Source organism: Zonotrichia leucophrys, chromosome 7 (genome assembly GCF_028769735.1).
Source record: "Zonotrichia leucophrys gambelii isolate GWCS_2022_RI chromosome 7, RI_Zleu_2.0, whole genome shotgun sequence".
In the NCBI taxonomy this organism is placed as follows: domain Eukaryota; kingdom Metazoa; phylum Chordata; class Aves; order Passeriformes; family Passerellidae; genus Zonotrichia; species Zonotrichia leucophrys.
Window position 1 is genome coordinate 23,913,864 of NC_088177.1, and position 21,781 is coordinate 23,935,644.

The window sequence follows — 21,781 nt, forward strand, 5'->3', positions numbered from 1 at the left end:
GCTGTGATAATATAAATGCTTTTGATAATTTGGCTTCCAGGAGGACAAGGATAGCCTTTTAATTGATACTGAAATTAGTAGTATTAGCTAAACTTTTTTCTACCACATAGTTCATGAAAGAGCAGGAAGGAAACTGCTTAATCTTTCACTTCACTTATAAAATGGTGCTAACTTTCTCCTGTTTTTGCATGTGTCAAATGTGGAATGTAATAAAATATGATGTAAAAGTAGGATCAAGGGGAAAGGAAGTATAAACAGTAGTAGTAGTTCCCTTGATACTTCCATCTCACAAGTATTCCAGCAGTCATCTGTTATCCTTATACAAAAGGGAAGAGATTTATAGCAGATGTGTCTAATTTATTTGTCAGGATATCTTTTCTCTCCCAAGTTCTCCAAAGCATACTTATGTTTTCCTGAGTGGGAAAGGTATAAGTGGGTTTTTCTGCTTTTTTGAGAGCTAAGGAAAATTGGAAGTGTAACAAAACCAAGAAGTAATGGAGGTTTTCAAATATATATAAAAAGTTGTTAAATTTTGCATTAGAATGAATCTGCATGCTATTTAAAAACAGCATCTGTGGCACTTGTCTGCAGTAGTTAGAATTCATTTGAGACTTTCCTTGAAAGCAGTCCAGCCTGTAACAATATCTCATGGTGATGTGAGCAATAATACAGGCAAACCTCAGTGTTGCACTGTGTTTTATGACTTGCAGAGCAGCATGATGTATTTAATTTGTGACAGCTTACAAGTTAAACATCACTTTTAGAATTTTTCTTAAACTGAATGTTTGCGTTTGATATGCAAGCACAGAACATACATTTTTATGTAGAAATAAAATTGTCCATATATTCTGTGGTGCTGTGTGATTCATTTCTAAGGTGAAATGAATGATTTGCATTTCATGGCTGAATAAGAAAAAAAGTATATTTTTCTACTTTGCTTAAATGTCTTTATTGCTGTTTTGAGCATACTGGCAAGTCTGGTGCTTTTGTTGAACCCGTGTTTAAAGGGTTTAGTAGATGATAGAACATGCCAAAAGGGATTATTCCTGTGTGCTTCAAGAGACTGGATGAAAATAAGGTGTTTTACCTCAGAGATAAAAGTCATATATTTGAAAAAGAAAAATCGAATGTAGGATTGAAGCAGTAAAGCAGGAGAAAGCATAGCTGAGAGAGCAAACTATCAACCAAGTTGCTCAAAACCAAATTTTTATTCTGGGATAAGTTAGTGTAACATACTGAGACACTGGAGGTGGTTATTTAATGCAATAAAGCTCTGTGCTGGATAATCAGTATACACCAGATTTGGGAGTGATGCTGTGAATGAAGAAAATTTGTGGCTAGACTCCAGGGAAGGTGATGCAGTGAGATGGTGGAGTTTCAGTTTTTAGGACTGGTCAGAGAAACAACTGTTAAAGATTTCGGCTGATCTGTCCCAAAGCTGGAGAAAATAAATGAGGTATATTGCAGGTGTTCACTTCTCTAGTATGAATTATTTTTTTTCTGTAGGTTTAATTAAGATGAGATAGGTTGGTTTCTTGAGAGTACTTCACAGTAATTGCCATTTGGCCATGCTTAAGGGGCAGGTGTTTCTTGAGGTTCTTCTTGAATACAGGAGGTGAAGTGATCAGAAGGAAACACCCACACTTGAAACTGATGGCATTGCTTTGTAGAAGGCTGTGCTTGAAGATGTTCTAGGCATTTCTGTACCAAAAGCACTTGCAGTTTCTTGAGCAACCATTGATAGCTGGCTGTATTCTGCTGCTTATTTGGTTTCATGGTACCACACTGCATTGCAGTACATTTTAAGCTATTAATCTGTGGGGCAACATGTGAGGTTGTGTTCTAATGTAAATGTAACATTTGGTGAGAAGAGGTACCTTAGTAATTTGCAGATGCATACTTTTTGGAATTATCCATCTTCTGTGGTCCATCCCAGGATTAAATATTGTCTTTTTCCATGTCCTATTAACAAATGGGGATGGTTGTAGTTACCCTTTTATTGTATAAATAATATAATTTCAAATATGTGCATGCCAGTTTTAGTATTTTGCACATTTAATGAAGAGGTGTATTTGATGGAAATGGATTTCTACATTCTGGAGAAGTTCAAGTAATTTTTTTCCCCTTTATTTTAAGTAACAGTTTTCCTGAAGTAACTTTGAATGGTATGGAATACGTATTTATAAATAGTAAAAATATAAAAAAAAAGTGTGTTTAGTTTGGTTGAGTTTGTGTCTTGTAGTTCTGTGAAGCTTTTTCTGTCTTTAAAAATGGCTAAGAATAGGTATATTTTTACAGGAAGTAAGCTGCCAGTGTTCAGTAGAGCTGAGAAAGGGTAAAAAGTTGTACAGTGTATTGTTAAAATCTCTTGCTGTGATAAGAGGTAGTAGAAAGCTAATTTGTTGAGAGAGTATCTTCTGCATTAGGTGATGGTTTATTACAGTGAGTTTTCAGTGAGTGTCAAGCTCCAAACATTGACTTTCAGGAAAATCCCGTATGTGTTTGGCCTTTCTACTTTCTCTTCCTCTTAGAGAGGTTAGCTGTTGTGCTAGACTGTTGGAACAGTCTCTTGACATCTAATAGAAAAATGACCTTCTGGTAGTTGTTCTTACAAAACTGGGGGCTTTGCTGTGGTCTGAGAATGTGGAAAGGAGGAAATAGATTGAGCTTTAAAGCTTGGAATTGACCTGGCATTTGAAACTAGTATGTGTTAAGAGGTTTATGTGAAATACTGAAGCCAGTAAATCTGGTACTCAGATATGCTAATACTTAGACCTCAAGCTTTTCTCTGTATTTTGAGTCATGAGATTAAATGTATTTGGTCCATTGTTGTACCAGTTTTAATGTAGGTCAAAGCAGGGCACTGGCTAGAATTGGTTTGCTTAATGAGGAAATGGTACATAAAATTTTTTAATAGTTATAACTGTAAAGTGATAACAGTAGGCTATAATTTATAAGCAGTTTCAGCATTTTAAGTGATTTATTTTCACATAAAAACTCTAGTTATTTTATACCAAGTTTACTGATGTTTAGAGTTGGTAGTGGTCAATGCATAATTTTTCCTGATATCTCAAGGTGAAATCAATGTTTGGAGTGTGCTGAAATGAATTTATATTTGAAAACTAATGTATAATGTCCTTCTTTTAGATGATGCGCTGGAAGATTTAAAATCCCAAAAGAAAAAAATAGTAAGTAAAACTTCAAGAAAATATGCTTGCTATGGTTCACTACAACTGGTGTATGCCAGATATTTGCACCAACCTAGATCAACAGTTAATCTCAGTAAGAAAAATATGGGATGGACAAAATTCCAAGTCTTGGATGACTTGCCCTCTTTGTGGCGTTTGTGGCACTGGAAGCTGTTGCCTCTCTGTTTATTACTCCATAAGGAAGCTTGTTGGGAGAGGAAGCTGTTTTCTTACATGGTTGGCTTCACCTGCCATGTAAGGCAAAACTTTAAAACAGCTACAGCCCAAACACTCTCTGCCCCCCAACTCTACCTTGCCAAAGCAACTCCTCCTCCCTCCAGAAATGCCAAAAATTCTATTATGAGGCTTTGTTATTAATGAATTTCCCAAAGTGTTCACCTCCTACCTTCTGGATTTTGCCATGGTAGCTAAATTAATTAAAAACCCAGAACAAAGGTACCAAAAATGAGTTGGGTAAGAGTCTGGTATTATGTCATGGTCTATGATTTATCACTTTTAAAATGTAGATGAAAGAAAGATAAATTGTAACCCAAGTATGTAATTGTTCTTTGGTAAAGAGGATTTTGCTGATATTTAAATGGATGTGTCCTTTGCTCGTAGTGGTGCTACAAAGGGATTTGAGAGACTTACATTTTCTAGGGAGGAAAGACATGGGCATGACAACAATATTAAGTTTATTTTATGAAAACTGCTTAACTAAAATCAGTTAATATTTCCAATTAACGTAGTCATTTGGTAGCCTTAAAGCAAAAGTTCTTGAAGCAGAAAAGCGCAGTGGAGAATGAAAGAGTTTTTGGAATATTAAATGTAAAGTCTTCATTTCAGTTTAAGTTTAGTTTTTTGCAATCATGAAGATTTTTTTTAATAGAACAACTAGTAATACTGAATTTTTGTGTGTGAGAAACAATTACGACAAAAGCCACTGAATAAAAGATTAGTCAGGAAAAACCTAAATGTGTATTTTGCATATGGAAAACATCAAAACAACTTACTGTAGAAGAACCAAGATGAAACACTGCACAATACAAAAAGGAAACAACTGCATAAATACTTCATAGACAAGAATGAAATTATAGTGTAACTATGGAGAATTTAAGTCTGGAAGTATAAATTGCCATGAGTATATATGCAAGTCAAGCTTTAATCATTAAAGACAAACTTCTAAATGGGATTAGTGAAACTGAGTTCTGGGAAGTCCAATAATGTGCAAGTCAGCTATTTTTTAGAGTCTGTGATTATCACATGATCTTGTGGGTGCCTTGCTCCTAGCAAGGAACCAGAACCAGAGGACTTGCTGCAGCCTCTTGAATCAGTGAGGTGTTGGTATTTTTTACTCAGAAGGTGGACCCGGGAGGTTCATCATAATTTAAGATATTCAATTAAGCATTAAAATTAGATAATTATATATGAAACAGAACATGTTGAAATGAGCTGGAAGGGGATGCAGGTAACAAGAGAGTATATAATTAGTGTTGTAAATAAAAATACTGAATCAATCGTATTCTATGAAATTTAATTTTGGTAATACTCAGGTTTGATTTTGTTTTGTTTGATTAACTTCCTTAAGAGTGCCTTTGGCTTATTTTTAGTGAAACAAAAATCAAGTGAAATAATTGGGAGAGAGAGGATTCTTTTTTCTTGTTGAATTCTGATTTGCTGGTGAGTTTGCATATAGGATAGTTACTAAGAAATTTACATTGTGGTTCTCAAAGTATTTAGGATAAGTAAATTATGCGTTTCCTGTTTATTTCTAATGCAAATTGTTGTCTAGGCACTGAGCCTGCTGCAGCATCTGTGCTTTTTCACTTTGCAGCTCAGCTACCTAATTGCTGGATAAATCTTACATTGAAGACAATTGTCCTTTTGAGAAATGTTACAGTAGACTTGTGTTTTACAGTCATGTGGCCCACTCTCTCCCTGCAGACATTGCTTGTGTGCTGAAGGGAGATAAGGTGGTTACAGGGCTGACCTGTGAATGGTGTGAGCTCCTCATCTCCTACAATGCCCTGGTGCATTTGCAGTGACTGCTCAGTAGAAATTAATTTCTGTCTAACTTATCTTCTGGCTTTGGTGACATAGTCATGTGTATACTCATGGGTGGGTAAAATACTTGACAAATACAGATGCTTCATCTGGAAATTGCCATTAGTTTTGTCTGTCCTGTACTTTGACTCAAAGTTTGTGTAATACTTACTTCTCACAGAACTGACTATGCTAGTTTTTTCCTAATGAATACTTTAAAGCTTGTTCAGTTATTAACTGGGGGTAGGGATGAAGTTAATCAGCTGTAATTAAGGCACTCCTTCAAGATACAACTTTGTTCCCTCCTTGATCATAAGGAGGGATGCTGTGGTTGTGTTCGTGACTGTTTAGCTGTGATTTTGGCCTCAGAGTTTCTCAGTTAATGAGGATGTCAGCCCTTAAGCCTGAGCATGGGTAGATGAGCAAGTTCAGAGGGTTAAGCATATTAAAGCAAGGGCACAGGACATGTATTAAGCTGATACAACTGGGAATTAGTGGAGAGTTTACCTGGATCCCATCTTAAAGATGGGATAATTCTTAGCCTGAGGACAGAGTTGTGAAGCTAGTATAGTAATTACCATGCTAATTTTAGAATTAAACTTTGCTGAAGCTTACTCAGCTACTCTGAATACTAGGCTAAGTGTAATATTAGACTTTGACAGACTTCCAGGCCATTTCAGGTAAGAGTTTAGAAATTGCATGTGTTAATCTAGGAAAAAATACCCAGCTATTCTGATTTCAAAGCTGTCTTGGAGGTACATTAGTAATGGGAAAAAAGTGCAGAATATGAGTTCTGTTACTCAAATTAATTACTCTTTAATCAACTTTGTTTTAAGCCTTCTAGGTGTAGACAACCATTGATATTTTCATAACTTTAGTATGTGATAAAAGCTGTGCTAGGAGTTGGTTCTTGTACAAGCCCAGTTTTGTCTAACTGGTTAGAGTACTGAAAATATGCAACTGGAAACTCAAAATACAGTTTAAAATCATATTTACTGACAAAGGGTCAGTTGCCTTGGTGGTTTTAATGTTGGCATGGATCTGCTCAGAGAATACTTAATTACTGTGACTTAAATGATGCACTTCCGATTTTAATGAATCTTTTGCTACAGTGGTGTATTTTAAATGGTAAACTGAAATGAGTTCAGTTGGCTTTATGTGAATATTAACAAAGATCTCCTTGTAGTTGGAGGTAATTCCAACTGCAATTCCTAATTCCCAATTTATGAACTCATGTATGGTGAATAATGAGTGGTTTGCACCATGCCAGTACTTAAGTCTTTGGTTGCTAAAATTGCCATTACAAGAAGCTTAAAATACATTACTCATACTATTCAGTTTAGGCAGCTGATGTCATTCCCACAGGAATTCTGTTTGGTTGCCTGTTGGGAAGGAGTTCATCCATACAATTGTTCTTAGGAAGAGAGTAGGGTAACATGCTTCTTTTTTTCATGGAATTAATCAGGTCTTAATTAATCATGCTGAATCTGGTATTACCTGTCTTAGAGAGTTCACTCATGACCTGAGTTGCTCAGCATTATAATTTCATTGATAAGGATAGACTATGAGTTAGCCCTTGGCAGAAAGTAGAAAATGATTTTGTAGGAGAAGTTTTGGATCTCAGAGAAGACTTTATTATGGAAAAAGAGTAAGATGTTGAGCAATTTGCTGTGTTAGTGCTCAGCATCAAGTTAACTTTTCCAAGGTTATGCTTCAGGATGGTGAATGTTCCAGAAGTCAGTGTCGTGGTTTGTGTTCATAAATGAGCTTCCTGTGTTGGCACAAAAGGCAGTTTTCTCTGCTATGCAAGCACAGAAGTAATATTTAAATTTTACACAAGCTCTTACTTTCCTCTGGTACTTACAGTGATTTGCTCACAGTAAGTAAACTTTGTCCTTTTTGATTCTTTATTTGGTATTGTCAGCCAAATTTCAATTTGCTTTAGAAAAGTATACTCTATAAGTGAAAGCATGAGAAATGTGAATATGCCTGTAGAAATCCTGACAATTTCTATATATTTTCAATAAATTTGTAAAGAGTCAGTTGCGATACTGAATTCTTGTTCAAATTTAGCTTTACTAGAATTTTAAAGCTATATATGAATTTCAAAATATGAAGAGTAACTTGTTGAATTATCCAAAAACTATGTGATGTGGATAACTAACATCTGAATCTTGTAGTGAGAATTGAATTATGTTTCAAAATAATGTTACCGTTTTTGCAAAACTTATGTATCCACAAATAGCTACTATACTATCTAATACTTCTGTGGCAAGAAGTGCTTTAGATAAAGAAAGTGTCAAGTGATGGTGGAGCATTCTGGTTTTTCTCTCCCCTAAAGGTCACTTTGTCCTGCAGAAAGTTATTACTCATTTTTCTTTTTGGCTATACAGACAATAGTAGACATTTTATGCTCATTGATGTGAAGTGAATTGGGTTTTTGAAATTTTGATTTGGCAGACAAATACTAGCACTGACTGTTAAAGCTTCCCCACTTTGCTGCTTCACCTCACTAGCCTTACCCCTTTGTATAAAAGTCTGTCTTACAGTTTTTACTTCTATAAGCAATAAATAGTTTATTTTTCCTATTAGATCATTAATTCTGCTCTTATTGCACTGTGTGGTATTTGTTTTACGAAGTTAGTGGGTTAACTCCAAAGTGATGCTGAAATACAAGTCTAGGAAATTGATTTTTACTTCCTTCTTCACTCCCTTTTGTTTCAACAGTCCTTAATTAACAGCCTGGATAGTATTCCTTGCCTCAAACTTCAAGAAATGTGGAGGAGTGAGTGTTAAATGAATACACAGTAGCCATTAAATGGAGTGAATTTTTATTTAGCTTCTGAGGTCTATTTGTAATCCTGAGGTCTGTCTAAATGCAAAACTCCTGCATAGTCTATGTATGCACAATGGCTGAACCTTTAGTTTCTCACTAGCTAAATAATGGCATAAAATTCATGTTAACCTGCACCATTTGTTATTTTAGCAATGATAAATGAGTTTGAGAGAATTTAATTTTTTGACCACTGACCTTTTCAGTTTTGCAGTTTATGCCAACAGCAAACTTCAGAACAAACAAAGTCTCCACTTTTAGCTGAACATGGCCATTAGTCAGCATATCTAGGAAGAAAGGTCTGCTTAAGATACTGTAAAATGTATTATAATTTCTATCCGTGTTAGGTATTTGTCATAACTTCAGCTATTTCAGTTTCATAGTTAAGCTGCTTCTGATGTTGGCTGTTAACCACTAAAATGATACTTTACTAGTGATTACTTTTTTTAATTAAGCCCATGTATTAGCTATAAAGCCACTTGAGTGCATTGTAAATAAAACGCTGTAATAATGAAGTGCTTTAATTGCACTCCCTAAAGTATGCATAGTTCTCAGTAAATTTTTTTATTTAAATTCTTAACATGTTCCTTTTTTCTGAAAAGCAGTTTGAATTGCTGTAAAGATGTAGATCCAACCTTTAAAGTCATTTGAGCAAATTCCATGGCTGTTCTCTAGTTAGTGAGTTTTCACAGCATTTGCAGCAAGCTAATTGCTTCTGCTAATAAATAATCTAAAATCGATGCTGACAGCAGTTAATTGGCACAGGGACTTTATTCTGTAAAGCACTTGGCTAACGACCTTCCTTAAATTAATAGCATTAAGTGCTATGAGGAAATAAATCTAAGGAATTGCCTGTCATTTGCTTGTCATGTCTAATAACTTCCAATAATGATGGCTGATAGATTTTTGCACATTCCATTATTGAAGTTGGTGCTTGTAATTATTCTCCTCATTATATGTAAACAATTAGCAATATTTGGTGTTTCCTTGCAATAAAGCTGTTAAGTACAAGTAGTCCATTAGAGTTTGGAAACTATTTTTGAAACCAAAATTTATTGTCCATTGAATACAACAAATCCTCAGATATCTGGAAATGCTACTGGTTCATGAATGGGCTTTGCCTTTTGGTAATGTTGATTAGATGCTTCTAAATGGGATGCTATGGTGGGGGGAAATACTTTGAAAAATTATCTATTGATGTGTGGAACCTTTCTGTTTCCAGCTTGAGGAAGTAATGGAAAAGGAAACCTACAAGAATGCTAAACTAATCCTTGAAAGGTTTGATCCAGAATCAAGTGCAAAGGTGAGTCTTGTTATTGATACTGATGTAATATGAAAGGTACTATGGAGCTGAGCATTCAGATAATGTTATTTATCATTAATTGGCAGGACACTGAACTACCATCTGCTGGAACATCTGCAACCCCAAGACCTGGACAAGGTAATAGCCCTGTAAAATGGGTGCTCTTTAGCATAGATACTCATCTTTCACAGCAATTTCTAGTCTAGAAGTCTGTCTATGATAAAATTTGTAGATCAATTGACCTCTGTTTAGGGTTAATAGGCTCTTCATTAGGCTATGCCCATTACTGTTCTGTATTTTTCAGGCAAGGGATCTATTACTAAAGCCTGATGTTCTAGACAGCAGGATATTTAATGCTGCTTGATGTTAAAGCTGAGAGAAAATTAACTTCTTGTGGCAAACTTGCAACTTTTCTAGAATACTAAGGTGTGTTCAACTCTTGTGTAAGGTTCACTGACTTAGTTTTTCAATTGTGTTTCTGTTTATGGCTAGTTAGACCTTTCCTAATGCAGTGTTTAGGCTACATCTATTTGGTGCCCAGAGAGGAATAAGAAGCTGGTGCATAATTCAACTACTTTGTAGTTGCAAAGAGTGGACAGTTCTTTACTGGTTTACATTGTTCCATTTAAAGGTGCCATTGAATAAAATAAAATAGAAAAGCTTGAATGTGTTTCAAGGAAGCCTTGTTTCTAGATCGCTCACACAACTTTCAAAACTCAACAGATCTCACACACAGTAGAATACTTACATTAAAAATGTGGTATTTTTGCAAATACTTATGCAGACAGACAGCTATTAATTTTTGTCAAGGTTGAGTGTGAAATATGCTGTAGTTAAACTGAAAATGCTCGTATGAGCACAGTATAAAGGCTGCCTGGTACTCTGATACTGAGGATTGCACTCACACTTTAAGGCCAATCTTTGTCACTAATTTGCTGTTATAACCTGAAAGGGCTAATGCTCAAAATAAACTGCAGAATGTGATATGCATAGTTTTTCATAAAATACAGATTGGTTTAGTATTAGAATTGTCAACTTTGTGTTTAACTCTTCTGAGTTACCAAAATTCTGTTTTTTCCATTTTTCACTCGAAGTACTTGTTTTGCTCAGTGCAGAGCATCTGGATTTACTAACAAAGGCGTTTATAAGCTGCATCATCAAATCCTCTGTTTTGTTCTTCTTGCTTAGCTTCAAATTGCCATGAAAATACTTTAAAACTATCCTTACTTGTTGACATTGACTGTGAACAGTTGCAGTGCAGTACCTCAATAGTGAAGCTTTAATCTCTTCTGTTGTCTTAGACACTACAGCTTTTTTCAAGTTTGCTCCTTACCTGTCTTTCCCATACTCCATTTCTGCAGCATTCATGGTTTTGTTCAGTCTGAAGGGCCATTCTGACACCCTGTTCTTTTCTCTGCCTTGATACAGCTCATGGGTGGTTGCCAAGAATTTTCTGCTATACCTGTAATGTGTAGGTAGTCTGGTTTTAGCTCTTTTTTAACTCTTTGTAAAATTCCTCCTTCTTGAGCTATGTTAGAAGTCACGTCAGTAGTGCTGTAGAAGGGTGACAGATCTCTTAGCGGAATGCAAATAACATTGACCAGGGGATGAAACTGCCTGGAAATGTCTTTCTATGTAGAAATCTACAGATAATTAACTATAAATTAGACAGTGGTAAGTCTTTAGTCACTCTGGCTTTATGAAGAGAGAGCAGCACCAGTTTTGAAACTCCTTAGGAGGTACATGACTGATCTCTTCCCCTCTGCCTAGGCTGTGTAAGGAGCAGTGGTGAGAAGAGAGTTGGTCAGTGTCTGTTAATTAATCTTGTGCATGCTTGGGTTTCCAAAGTGTAGTGTCCCTGCTTTTGATCCAGTCAGACAACAGCAGGTCAGCTGGATCCAGCCTATGCTGTGTTGTGTTGGTGGTGTCTTGACTGTTAATAGAAGGGCTGGGAGGGAGAGGTTCTGGGAGAATTAGAGTTGTTTTTGAGAGCCAATCACTGTAGGCTGTGGTCTGTGTTAATAGGTGTGGTATGAACAGATATGTGAAAAACAGTTGTGGCTGAGGAGTTTGCCCACACTATCTGTGCTTAGAACTTTTTATTTAGAGCTAGCTGTAAATTGGTCTCATGAGCTTGGTGGAAGGAATCTTTTAGTACAGTTTGATTTGCAAAGAGTGCTCTCTGAGACTCTCATGGTGTGAACCAATAACCTCTAAGTGGGGACACAACTGAGAAAATGTACAATTCTCTTTCAAACAGATTCAACTTTTTGGGGTGTATGGACATTCTTGCTTGATCCTGAATAAAAGTGTAGTTTACCTTTGAAAGGGTTTTGGAAAATAAATTTTGTAAATTGTCATGGCTTATGGTTGGATTTTATGATCTTAAAGGTCTTTTCCAACCTAAATGATTCTGAGTCAATGTAAATTTTTTCATATGCAGCACAATTTTATTTTAATTCGTCTGGTCTGTTCTCTAACACATTGACTTTGAAATTGGTGCAGGTTTTTATCCCCATTTAAGTAGTTAGTCAGACTGTTGTAGTTTGGAGGTGCGTTGTTGTTCAAGAGGGACAAGCTGTGCTTGCCTTTGGCTTGTGTGAAATTATGGGGACTTGATTTCCAAATAAAGTTTACTTACCAAATAATTCTTCCTATATGCAGTAATTATTTCAATTTTTAGCTATCAAAAAACCTACTAGCTTATTGGCTGTTCACACTAAATATCTGCCAAAAATGAATATTAGCTTCTGTTCTGTGCAGTATATAACTTACTGTAACTAGATAACACCTTTATGTGGTTGTGGAATAATTTGCTGTATGTAGTATGTGATAGAATTAGAGTGGTTTAGAATAATAAAATACCTGTTAGTAAGTTAACATTAAAGCTTCCCTGATCTTCTCTTTGCTTGCTTTGGGTACAAGCTAGCCAAGCAACAGAGCTCATTTTCTTGCTCTGTAATGGAGTCTTTTTGAAAAGATGATAAACAACAACTGATACATAATCAAGTTGGACACTGTTGTGTATGAGGCAGCTGATGAAAGGTTAGTTTGTTTGTATGGCTTTTACTTACTGGTTGAAATGAGTAAGCTTGCACATCATACTAATTGGTCCAAAGGTTTAATCAGTATTGCATAATAGTTGATTCTTAGAAAAACAACTGGTAGCAGCCCAATTTTCCTGTGTGTTTAGCTCTTCTTGCAGTTTTTGTGATTTTGACATGCACTGCTGAAATAAGTAATGGTATTTTAACAGATTATTTAGGTTGATCTTGTGTTTGGTATAAAAACATCACAAAATCCAGAAGGAAAGGAATTTGAAAATTTAAATGCAATTGTATCTGTTCAGTAGGAGTTGAGGAGTACAGTCCTCATTGAGGAGTACAGTCAATGTATATATATATATATTTTTGTACTTTGGCCATAGAGAAAAATAGGGTAAATATATATTTTCAGTGGAATATTCATCAGCAACATCCTGTTGTTGGTACCTGCTCTTTTCATTTTAATGTGACTGTTAGCAGGGGTGTATTGTAAATGAGATCACTCTGTGACCTGAATGAAAAATAATGCAATAAAAGATGGTTGCAGGCTGTGGGATAGATATAGGCATGGGGAGGAAGGAAGTTGGTTGGTCTTCAATACTAAAGCCAACAAGTTATGTAAACTGTATATTGACCTGCAGTGTAGTGTAGCTCTATGAAAATAATATATTATTCTCTACAAAAATCAAGGTGTTTTGAAGGCAGGAAAAAATAAAATAGTTATGCTTGTAAAGATGAAACATGTCACTGCCTCACCACTGCAGTAGTGTAATAGTCTCTAAGAGCTCATACTGAATCATGAGTTGAGTAGATGCCTCTTAAGTAATGTGTCTGCTTATGTCTGAAGTGTCCAATGCTGGTAACTGCAGAATTTGAACTGTAGTGTGTTTGGAGAATAAAAGTTTTATTTTAAGCTATTCATCTGTCTTCATGCCGTTGACTTTTGGATACACAAATATCATTACTGAAGAAAATCCTTGGAAAATGTCAAAACTTCATTAAAATTACATAAGCAGTAGCTGTAAATTGTGTTAGTGTTGAGGTCAGTGGACATGTTTCTTAGCTAAGTTGTGCAACTTGGAATTATGGAAATCTAGAACTTTGCAAAAGGCTCATTTTTAATACATTGCATGTTAAGGCAATTTGAGAAGTATATAGATCATACTCAGTTACTTCAAAAGAGTATTAGGGCTGTTATTGTGGAATTGGAGGTGCAGAGCAGGAAGTCCCTACTTCATGGGTAAAGGGTTGGTATGTGATACTAAAATGATGAGACAGGGCTGTACTCTCCTTGTCCATTTATGGATCCTGGGGATGGTATCAGGAATGTCAGCATCAGAAATTCAGGTTTGTGTCTGAATTTGTCACTGAATAACATCTACAGCCACTCTGTGAAGGGCAATACTGGGATGGGTGGGCTGTTGGCTGTGCCAAGAAGAACATTTCTCACTTTCTCATAATGCAGATTCTGGTGACTTCTCTTACTTGGGGAGCAGCAGAGGGTTGGCAAATTCTCTTAAGTATGAATCTATGAATCACAGAATAGAATGAAAGCTAAGTGAACTTCTAAGTGAAGAGGGGGGGAAAAGGCATTGTAAATAACCCAATATTTTGTGGAAACTAGCAATGAGTCTTGCATTCTTAACTCTGTAATGTAACTAAAACTACTGAAGCATATCTCTCTAATACTTACTGTAAAGTACTGGTTCAGCATCTTTATAGGAACAAAAATATAGGGAAAGAGTCATTAAAGTAGCAGTATCTTTTTAATTGAAAGTAGTTTAAAGAAGTCTTGCCAAAAATGACCCTTCAGAAGGAACAGGCAAAAGGGGCAAAGCTCTTGCAGGCAGCGTGGAAATTGCTTAGAAATAATGTATTATGGGCTCAGAATAAATGTGAATCTAGCCATGGCCTATTGAAACAGACTCAGTACTCTTAAACAATTAATATGCTTAAACCACATGATCTAGAAAGACAGCCTTCAAAATGTGAAAGTAACATCCATATGTAGAGTTTACAGTAATGGTCTTGGACATTCTTCTATGTGAAACAATAATAAAGGGGTTTTTTAAATGAAAAAAGAATGGACTAAGATGTCTTTACAGATGTTTAAAATTATCTTGGAACAAGTGGAATTAGGCTTTATGTTTGTCACTCATTTTTTGTACATATGTGGACCTGAGAAGACTTGAGAAATTGCATGCCTTTTAGCTTAATTTTTAAAACTAACACAAGACTGGAAACTATAACACACACTTGACTATAAATAATAGGTTTTAATCAGTATTTTGTATTTGGAGATTGGCCATGCCTGTTGGTGAGATGGCATAGAGAGAATGCAGTTATCCTAGTGTAGTAAGACTTGAAAGGTTACTGCTTATGGCTCTCACAAAAAGGTCTTGAAGAATGTGAATGAGGAGGTTCATCATAAATGAATTCTTACTTCATATAAAACTCTCAATACAGGAGCAGTTTTCAAACCAGAAGCCAGTCACTAAGGAAGTGCTGATAGAATTTCTGCAACTACCTCACCAATTAATCCCAGTTGCCAGATTCTGAACAGCTGAAATAGTGAGGGGGAAAACTGTAGTTTTTGAACTTGTAGTTTTTCAAGTATCGATTCCAAAGAATTTTTAATTCTTTCTTCTGTTGTGTATTAACCCTATTTATATGCACAGATAAGTAGGCAAGACCATAACCTATGCATGTAGCAATTTCCATGGCCCTGGATGCTGTATTCCCACCGAACCATTACATTTGACCTAGTGCTTCAGAGATAGCAGCTCTTTCTTAGCTGCTGCCAGCTGACATAGCATGCTCACCTCCTCTACCCACAGCAGGAGCTTAGCATGCTGGAATAGTACTTTTGGGGACAGGGATCATTCCTTCAGACTCAGCACACCCATCTTCCAGTGGCTGGTAGCCAGTGGACCTGGAAACTTGCCTGCTAAGCATTTAAACTCTTCCAACATGACACAAAGTCAGCAGATAAAATCTCTCTAATCTTGAGACTCGTGGAAGTGATTTTAAAGTCCAAATGTAGTGTTAAATTCCATTTGTTGTGGAAAAAGATGTGCAAGCTGGTTCAAAGTGACATGGTGCTATACACTGACTCTGTGGGGTATTACAGCCTTAGGTGTGGGTGTTATTGGGGTGTCCCTGTAGAGACCACTGCTACTTGTTAACCATGTAAATAACAGCAGACTTAAAGCAATGGTTACATTTCTGTTTCATTTGTTGCAATAGCGTGTGAATCTCAGGCTTGCATGACTATTACAGAATTCAAACCATGGTATGTTACTCTGGTGATATTTGGCTTCATGTAAGAACAACTGAAGAAAAATATTAAGTTTTTCATGATTGTGATTTAATAGTAGTGATGTGAGAAGGGGTAAAAGCAGAGTTGTGTTCTGGCAGAGCCCATTCTTGCTTTGTGAGAATCCATGCAGGTGGTTTTATAATGGGGTTACTGAAACAGGTCAGTGAAACTGTACCACTGGAATGAAGCATTTCCTTCTGGTTTTAGAATGGTTTCATTTATCCAATCTGATTTTCTTTTTTCATAACTCTGGGCATGTAACCTGAGCATATTAGATACTGCATGAATAGTTTTGGTCCCATAGAAAGCTAAGTACTTGAAAGCATTTTTAAGCCATGGAGTAGAAAGTGTTCAATTCTATACATTGTGGTTTGAGTCTAGCTGTTTGTATGTCCAATGTTCTGCCTTAGCAGATACTTTGTGATTCTGTTTTCTAATTTCCTTCTAGAGGGATTTTGCCTGAAGTATTTAACAGTTATGATAATTGAAATATAGTATTCTATCTGGTATTTACTTCTGTGTGGTATTTACTTCTATGACCTGAATGCTCAGCTGATGATGTTTAGTTTTAGACCCTCCTGATTTTGTTTGATTCTGTAATTTGCTAATTGGTATAACAATATTAATGCACTTTTACTAATATCTTGCTTATGCTAGATATTAAATTCAGTATGTACGTATTCTTGTCAGAAATTCGTCAGAGGACTGCAGCTCAAAGAAATGCTTCTGCACCCCCACCTGCAACTCCTAAACAAGGCTCTCCCAAGTCCCCTGTTCCAGCATCTCCTACCCTGCAGAGAGAGGGCCCAGCTGTGAGCGGGCTCCCAGGAAGAGCTGCTGCGCCATCCTTGCCATCCAGCGTTTTACCACGGCACCCTGGATCCCCTGCTACTTCAGTGCCTGGAATGGGTAAACACAGCACTTAATGTTATTTACAGTTTATATTGTTTTCTCTGGTTACCAATAAAAGAGGCCATTTTCAGACAGTATGGAAATGGCATTTCATTTGGAAATAGCAGAGCAGTTATCTGATTAAGCAGGAGTTCCATATTCAATTAGCCATAACTCTTTACAGCTGGCACCTTTTGATGCTGAAACCTATTGCCTGAGCTCATTTAACTGTTATGGCTTCTTTGTTTAAATGGCAATAAAACTTTGCAGTATTCTGTAGTCAACAATGTAGCATACCTTTTTATGTTCTTAGTTTAGAAGAGCTCTATGCTTATATAAATCAGGTGCAGAGGAGAACACTTTCAGAATACATTCATGCTTCTCACTAAACCCTGCACATATTTTTTTAAACATGGATCTTGACGTTTATTTAAATTTTTACTCTAGAAGGTATAGTCATGCAGCCTATACTCCTAGATTAAAGTGTGGAATACCAAATACAACAGAAAAGTTGTCTGTGCTGTAGCTGAATATTAAAAGGCATTGTTATTTTAGTACAAGAGTCCAAGGTTTGGCAACAGATTGAAATTGGGTAGGAATGAGTAGTCCTTAAAATTTGGTTTCATAGTCTGAAAATGTTTTTCCCTTGATTTCCTATTTGGTGTTCAGTTGGGATGGGCTTTTAATAAACAGAATATTAACTAAATTGCATTGGAAGGATTGCAAAATTTGAGAATTTTGGGTGGGCAGCTTCGTTCTCAATTTCCTTGTTGGGTGGTAAAGCTGTGTGTGGGTTTGTGCCAGGCCTTTCATTCTGTGTGGGATGTTTGACAAGTTGGATCACAAGGCAAGAAAGGAGATGAAATGCTGTCTTGAAAATAGAAGGGGCACAACTTGCCAGGAATCTCATGAGCACCTGTTTAACGTGGAGTAGTTCTTTGCTCTATGTACAGGGATCAAGGATTTATTTCTCTGCCCTGTGTTCCTGATTTTACTTGAAAATACTTAAGTCTTACTGTTGTAGTTCCTACTAACTTCCATGATACAATCAAAAAGCAGAGCTGTAGATAATATATTGACACCTGCTCTCTAAGCTCCTGGGAAGCTGAATGTTAAAATGCCTTTTCCTGTTGTTTAGTGTTGTGGAATAAAGTTGTCATGGAAAGTTGTGATCTCCCTTCTCTGTAGATTCCATTCAGCCTTATTTGATGTTAGTAATTCCTTACCTGTGTTATGAAGCTGCTATATTTGTTTTTATCCCTGAAGTGAACTGTAAAGTGAAGTTATTAGTAAGTCTTGATTATCTTGAAGTACCAGAAGTAAGCTTCTTGCACCAGGAAATTGGTCATTTGGTTGCAAATCACATTTACTGATACCTGATTACCAAAAATTCCATAATGAGTTTAAAATTGCATGCTCCTTTTTAAGGAAGCTGACTGTAGAATAAAGTATTAGCTGTATAATAGCTTTATTCTTAGGGGAAGTTTCAGGCACATTGGATAAGCTGGATGAAATTCAGCCTTTACTGCATACATATTTTAGAGGAAGAAGGAAAATCAAGTAACTGACTTGTTAGGACAGTTGCCAATATTTGTGATTTAAAATTTTTAATGTAGTATTTGTGATAATGCCTTACAGGCACTTTTTCCCCACTAAATAGCTGGAATTTTGACTTAACATGTTACTTTGCCATAGATAAGAGTGGGAGCCCCTGCAATTGTCAGTTAATATGGAAGCTCTCTCTTTTCTTGAATTTCCCCAAACCTTCGAGGCATATAAAATCTCAGTCATGTAGCTGTAGTGAAAAGTTCATAAATTCAGTATCTATAAGAATAATATGGCATCTGAGTTTATGCTTGGCCTGCAACAAATATGAATAGCCTTAATTACCTCTATTTTACAGAAGATTAATAATTAATTTTTGTTATACTATATTTTGTAGGGGAGAATCAATTTAACCTGTATTACCACAGAGCTCCCATATGTTTGAAAATTAATAACCAGCAGGTAGTTGAGAGTTTGCCAAGCTTTGCAAAAGTGACCAGTCTTTCTACAATGATTGCTTTTGATGTTTGTATTAATTACTGGTGTCCATAACAGCATGAGAACCAAGATGGTTGGTTTGAGTTATTAGTAGGCAGGTAATTGAAGTTGTTGATGGAATGTGTTGTGATGTTTCATTCTACTTTATTTAATTTTTGCTTTGGTTATTGACTTTTAGAAACTTCATATATTGGTGATTTACAAATTATATGAAACCTTGGTCTTCTGAATAAAGGTCTAAGTTAATATTTGAGTGTAAACTGGGTATTCATAAAATTATTCTAGGACTTTAATTTTATTGCAGTATCAGCCTTTTTTTTTTTGATGGAAGTATTGGATGTTTCAGGTTTTTGTAAAGCTCTAGGAAATTAATTTTGCCTGACCTCTACTTTGGACAGCTGTAGCAGAATACAATTTATATTGCACTGAATTTATTCCATCTTGCTGCTGGGACAGTTTTCTTGGTCTAGGTTCCCACTTGTGGACAGAATACAGGGATAACTTGGAAATGCATTCACTGATTTTTATCTCCTGAATTTATTTTCTCTTGTTTGTGAAAGTACGGCCTATTTTAAAAACATTTGTGTTGAGTATGGATTTTTTTTGTACTTAAGTGATGGGCTGTAAATTGCAATATTATCTGAATGAGTTTTCTTGTTCTCCTAAAGATTAGGATCTCTTCATTCTGGTGGCCAGTGGCAGGGCCCAAAGAAATGGCACAAAGCTGAGCTGGGAGGTTTAGGCTGGGTATCAGGGAAAAGTTTTTCACCCAGAGTCCTGGCATGGGCTCCCAGTGTAAGTGATCACAGCACCAAGCCTGACAGAGTTCAAGAAGCGTTAAGACTGTGCTCTCAGGTACATGGTGTGATTTTTGGGGTGTCCTGTGCAGGGCCAGGAATTGGACTCAACAATTGAGATGAGTCCCTTCCTACTTGGCATATTCTGTGAGTTCTCTGCTTAGGAGATAGATGTTACTTCTATGTTAATGCTTATCTACGTGCTGGAAGCTAGGACTGTGCATGTCCTGATCCTGTCCCTGGCTAAGTTGCTATAAAAAAATGAGATCTAAACAATCCTGAAAAGCTTGAAGTCAACTGTTTTTAACACAATATCTTTCAATTAAATGTCCTTCTGAATTAATTCAACATACTAAAAGACTATACTCTCTCAGTTGTCCTTTGTTTGGATTTTTAAAAAATCCTATTTTGCATTTTTAGACAGCGTGTTTTTCTGTTTTATGTTTGTATATTGAGACAGTGATTTTAATTTGTTACCCTTTAGCTTCCTCTTTGTTTATTGGTCATACCTGAAGAACACTGGAAGCACATAGCAAATTGAAAAGAGAATCTTTGGCTGACTTCTGTAGTCACTAAAGGCTGTCTTTTAAGCCATGATGTTTCTCTATTTGTTTTTACTGGATAGAATGAGAAGAGTTATAAGCCAGAACTCTTCTCAGAGAAAACACTGGTTTCTTCTTGCATCTTCAGTATTTCATTTCATGAATTTCATAAACTTAGTTCATACAGATCTTCAGGTTGCCATATGCTCATCTCCGGATGAAACCTGCTAATACTCACTGATTTCTTTTTTTTTGTCTAACCTTCTTAGCTATCTTGAGCTTGCATAGGACTTTTGCATTTTTAAAAGTAATTTTGTCAATGGTTTAAACCAAGTCTTATTTGTAAGGGGTCACAATTTTGTCTTGGAGTGGCTTGAAGCTGAACCATTTTGTCCCAGTTGGAGAGTTCTGAAAGACTGCTTCGTGTTCCTACTCCAACATTGTTTAGTTGGTTTTGTGGACTTTGTATGTAATTCGTAAAGGTCTTATGGGAATAGGTTTTAAGTGTTCCCCTCTGTTTTCCCAAATGCTGCATTATCTTAGACTCAGGACTGTTTGTTGAAGTACTGTAACATAATACTTCCTGTGCTTAAATGTAAAATGTTTCCTCTCCATACTTGGTTACTTGAATGATTGCATTGGAATGGCTCAGACTGGAGTTTCTCACATTAGGCCTAACTTATTCTGTTTTAAGGCTGCAAGAGAAAGGAGACATAAAAACTCAAAGCTATAGAAATGGAAATTGGTAGTTTGCAGTGGTCTTGTACAATGGACTAGATGTTCTAAAACTTTGTGGAAAGAAAAACTTGTGCTGATGTTCTGGTTTAACTGTTGTTTGTAGAGGTGAAAAAGAATCAACCATGGCTCTTACCTGCTCTTTAAGGAGTTTTATTTTGATAGTAGTTTGTTAAATACATGAGAGAAATAGTATCTTTATGGTGGCCTTCTGGCTTCTTTGAGTAAGCATAAATCTGAAAGCATCCAGCTTGTCATTAAATGTGGGATTACCAACATGACAAACAGCTGGACAGGTTTAATGTATAGACTTAATGCACACTGAGAGTATGCTCATGTGGTATAGTAATTACACAGAAACCAGGAGATATTTCTGACATCTTCATAAAACCATAGAATGGTTTGGATTTTAGGGGATCTTAAAGATAATCTCTTTGAAACCACCCATGCCGTGGACAGGACACCTTCCAGCACACCAGGTTGCCCTGATCTCTAGTTCTTCTACTGTTTCCATTGATTTTGGCAGATTTATTGGTGTAAATTTGCAGAGTTGTGTGTCCATGAAGATAACTTAGTTAATTTTTTCTTTCTTAAAAAGCCTCTATTTGTTAACAATTGAATACTATTTATACGTAAAGTTTGTTAAAAATTATAAATTTAATTACATGTCCATGGTGTAAAAATGAAGTGATTTAATAAAATTATAAGCTGAAGGAGCAGCAGAAGAATTTTGAGCTCTTGTGGATTGAAGAATCTTACAGCTTTCTGAGTGGACTAAGAAATATATCCGTGTATATTAAGTCAATGTAATTATTTTGTTACACTAGCACATACAATAAAATATAATACATATTTATACAGTGGAAAATAATTTTGATATAATTTATGTTCTAGGTCTTCATCCTCCAGGCCCCCCTTTGGCAAGACCTGTTCTTCCTCGAGAAAGAGGAGTTGTGGATAGAGTTATTGAATATTTGGTTGGTGATGGTCCTCAGAACAGGTAAATGTTCTTTAAGAAATGCCTAAACACTTAGGGGAAAGGA

At 36.1% G+C, this 21,781-nt stretch overlaps 1 protein-coding gene across 4 annotated transcripts in view; it reads left to right on the forward strand.

The window, feature by feature from the left end:
* The window catches only part of LNPK (lunapark, ER junction formation factor), a 48,598-nt gene that overhangs the window by 10,073 nt on the left and 16,744 nt on the right, over positions 1-21,781 (forward strand). For all 4 annotated transcript variants that reach the window (XR_010441062.1, XR_010441061.1, XM_064718456.1 and 1 more), the window contains exons 6-10: positions 3,148-3,188; positions 9,287-9,367; positions 9,454-9,505; positions 16,421-16,639; positions 21,633-21,738. Coding sequence is in view for 2 of the 4 variants with exons in the window: in XM_064718456.1 (XP_064574526.1) it covers positions 3,148-3,188; positions 9,287-9,367; positions 9,454-9,505; positions 16,421-16,639; positions 21,633-21,738 (499 nt within the window). In the remaining 2 variants the exon portion in view is untranslated. The remainder of the gene's footprint in view (positions 1-3,147; positions 3,189-9,286; positions 9,368-9,453; positions 9,506-16,420; positions 16,640-21,632; positions 21,739-21,781) is intronic.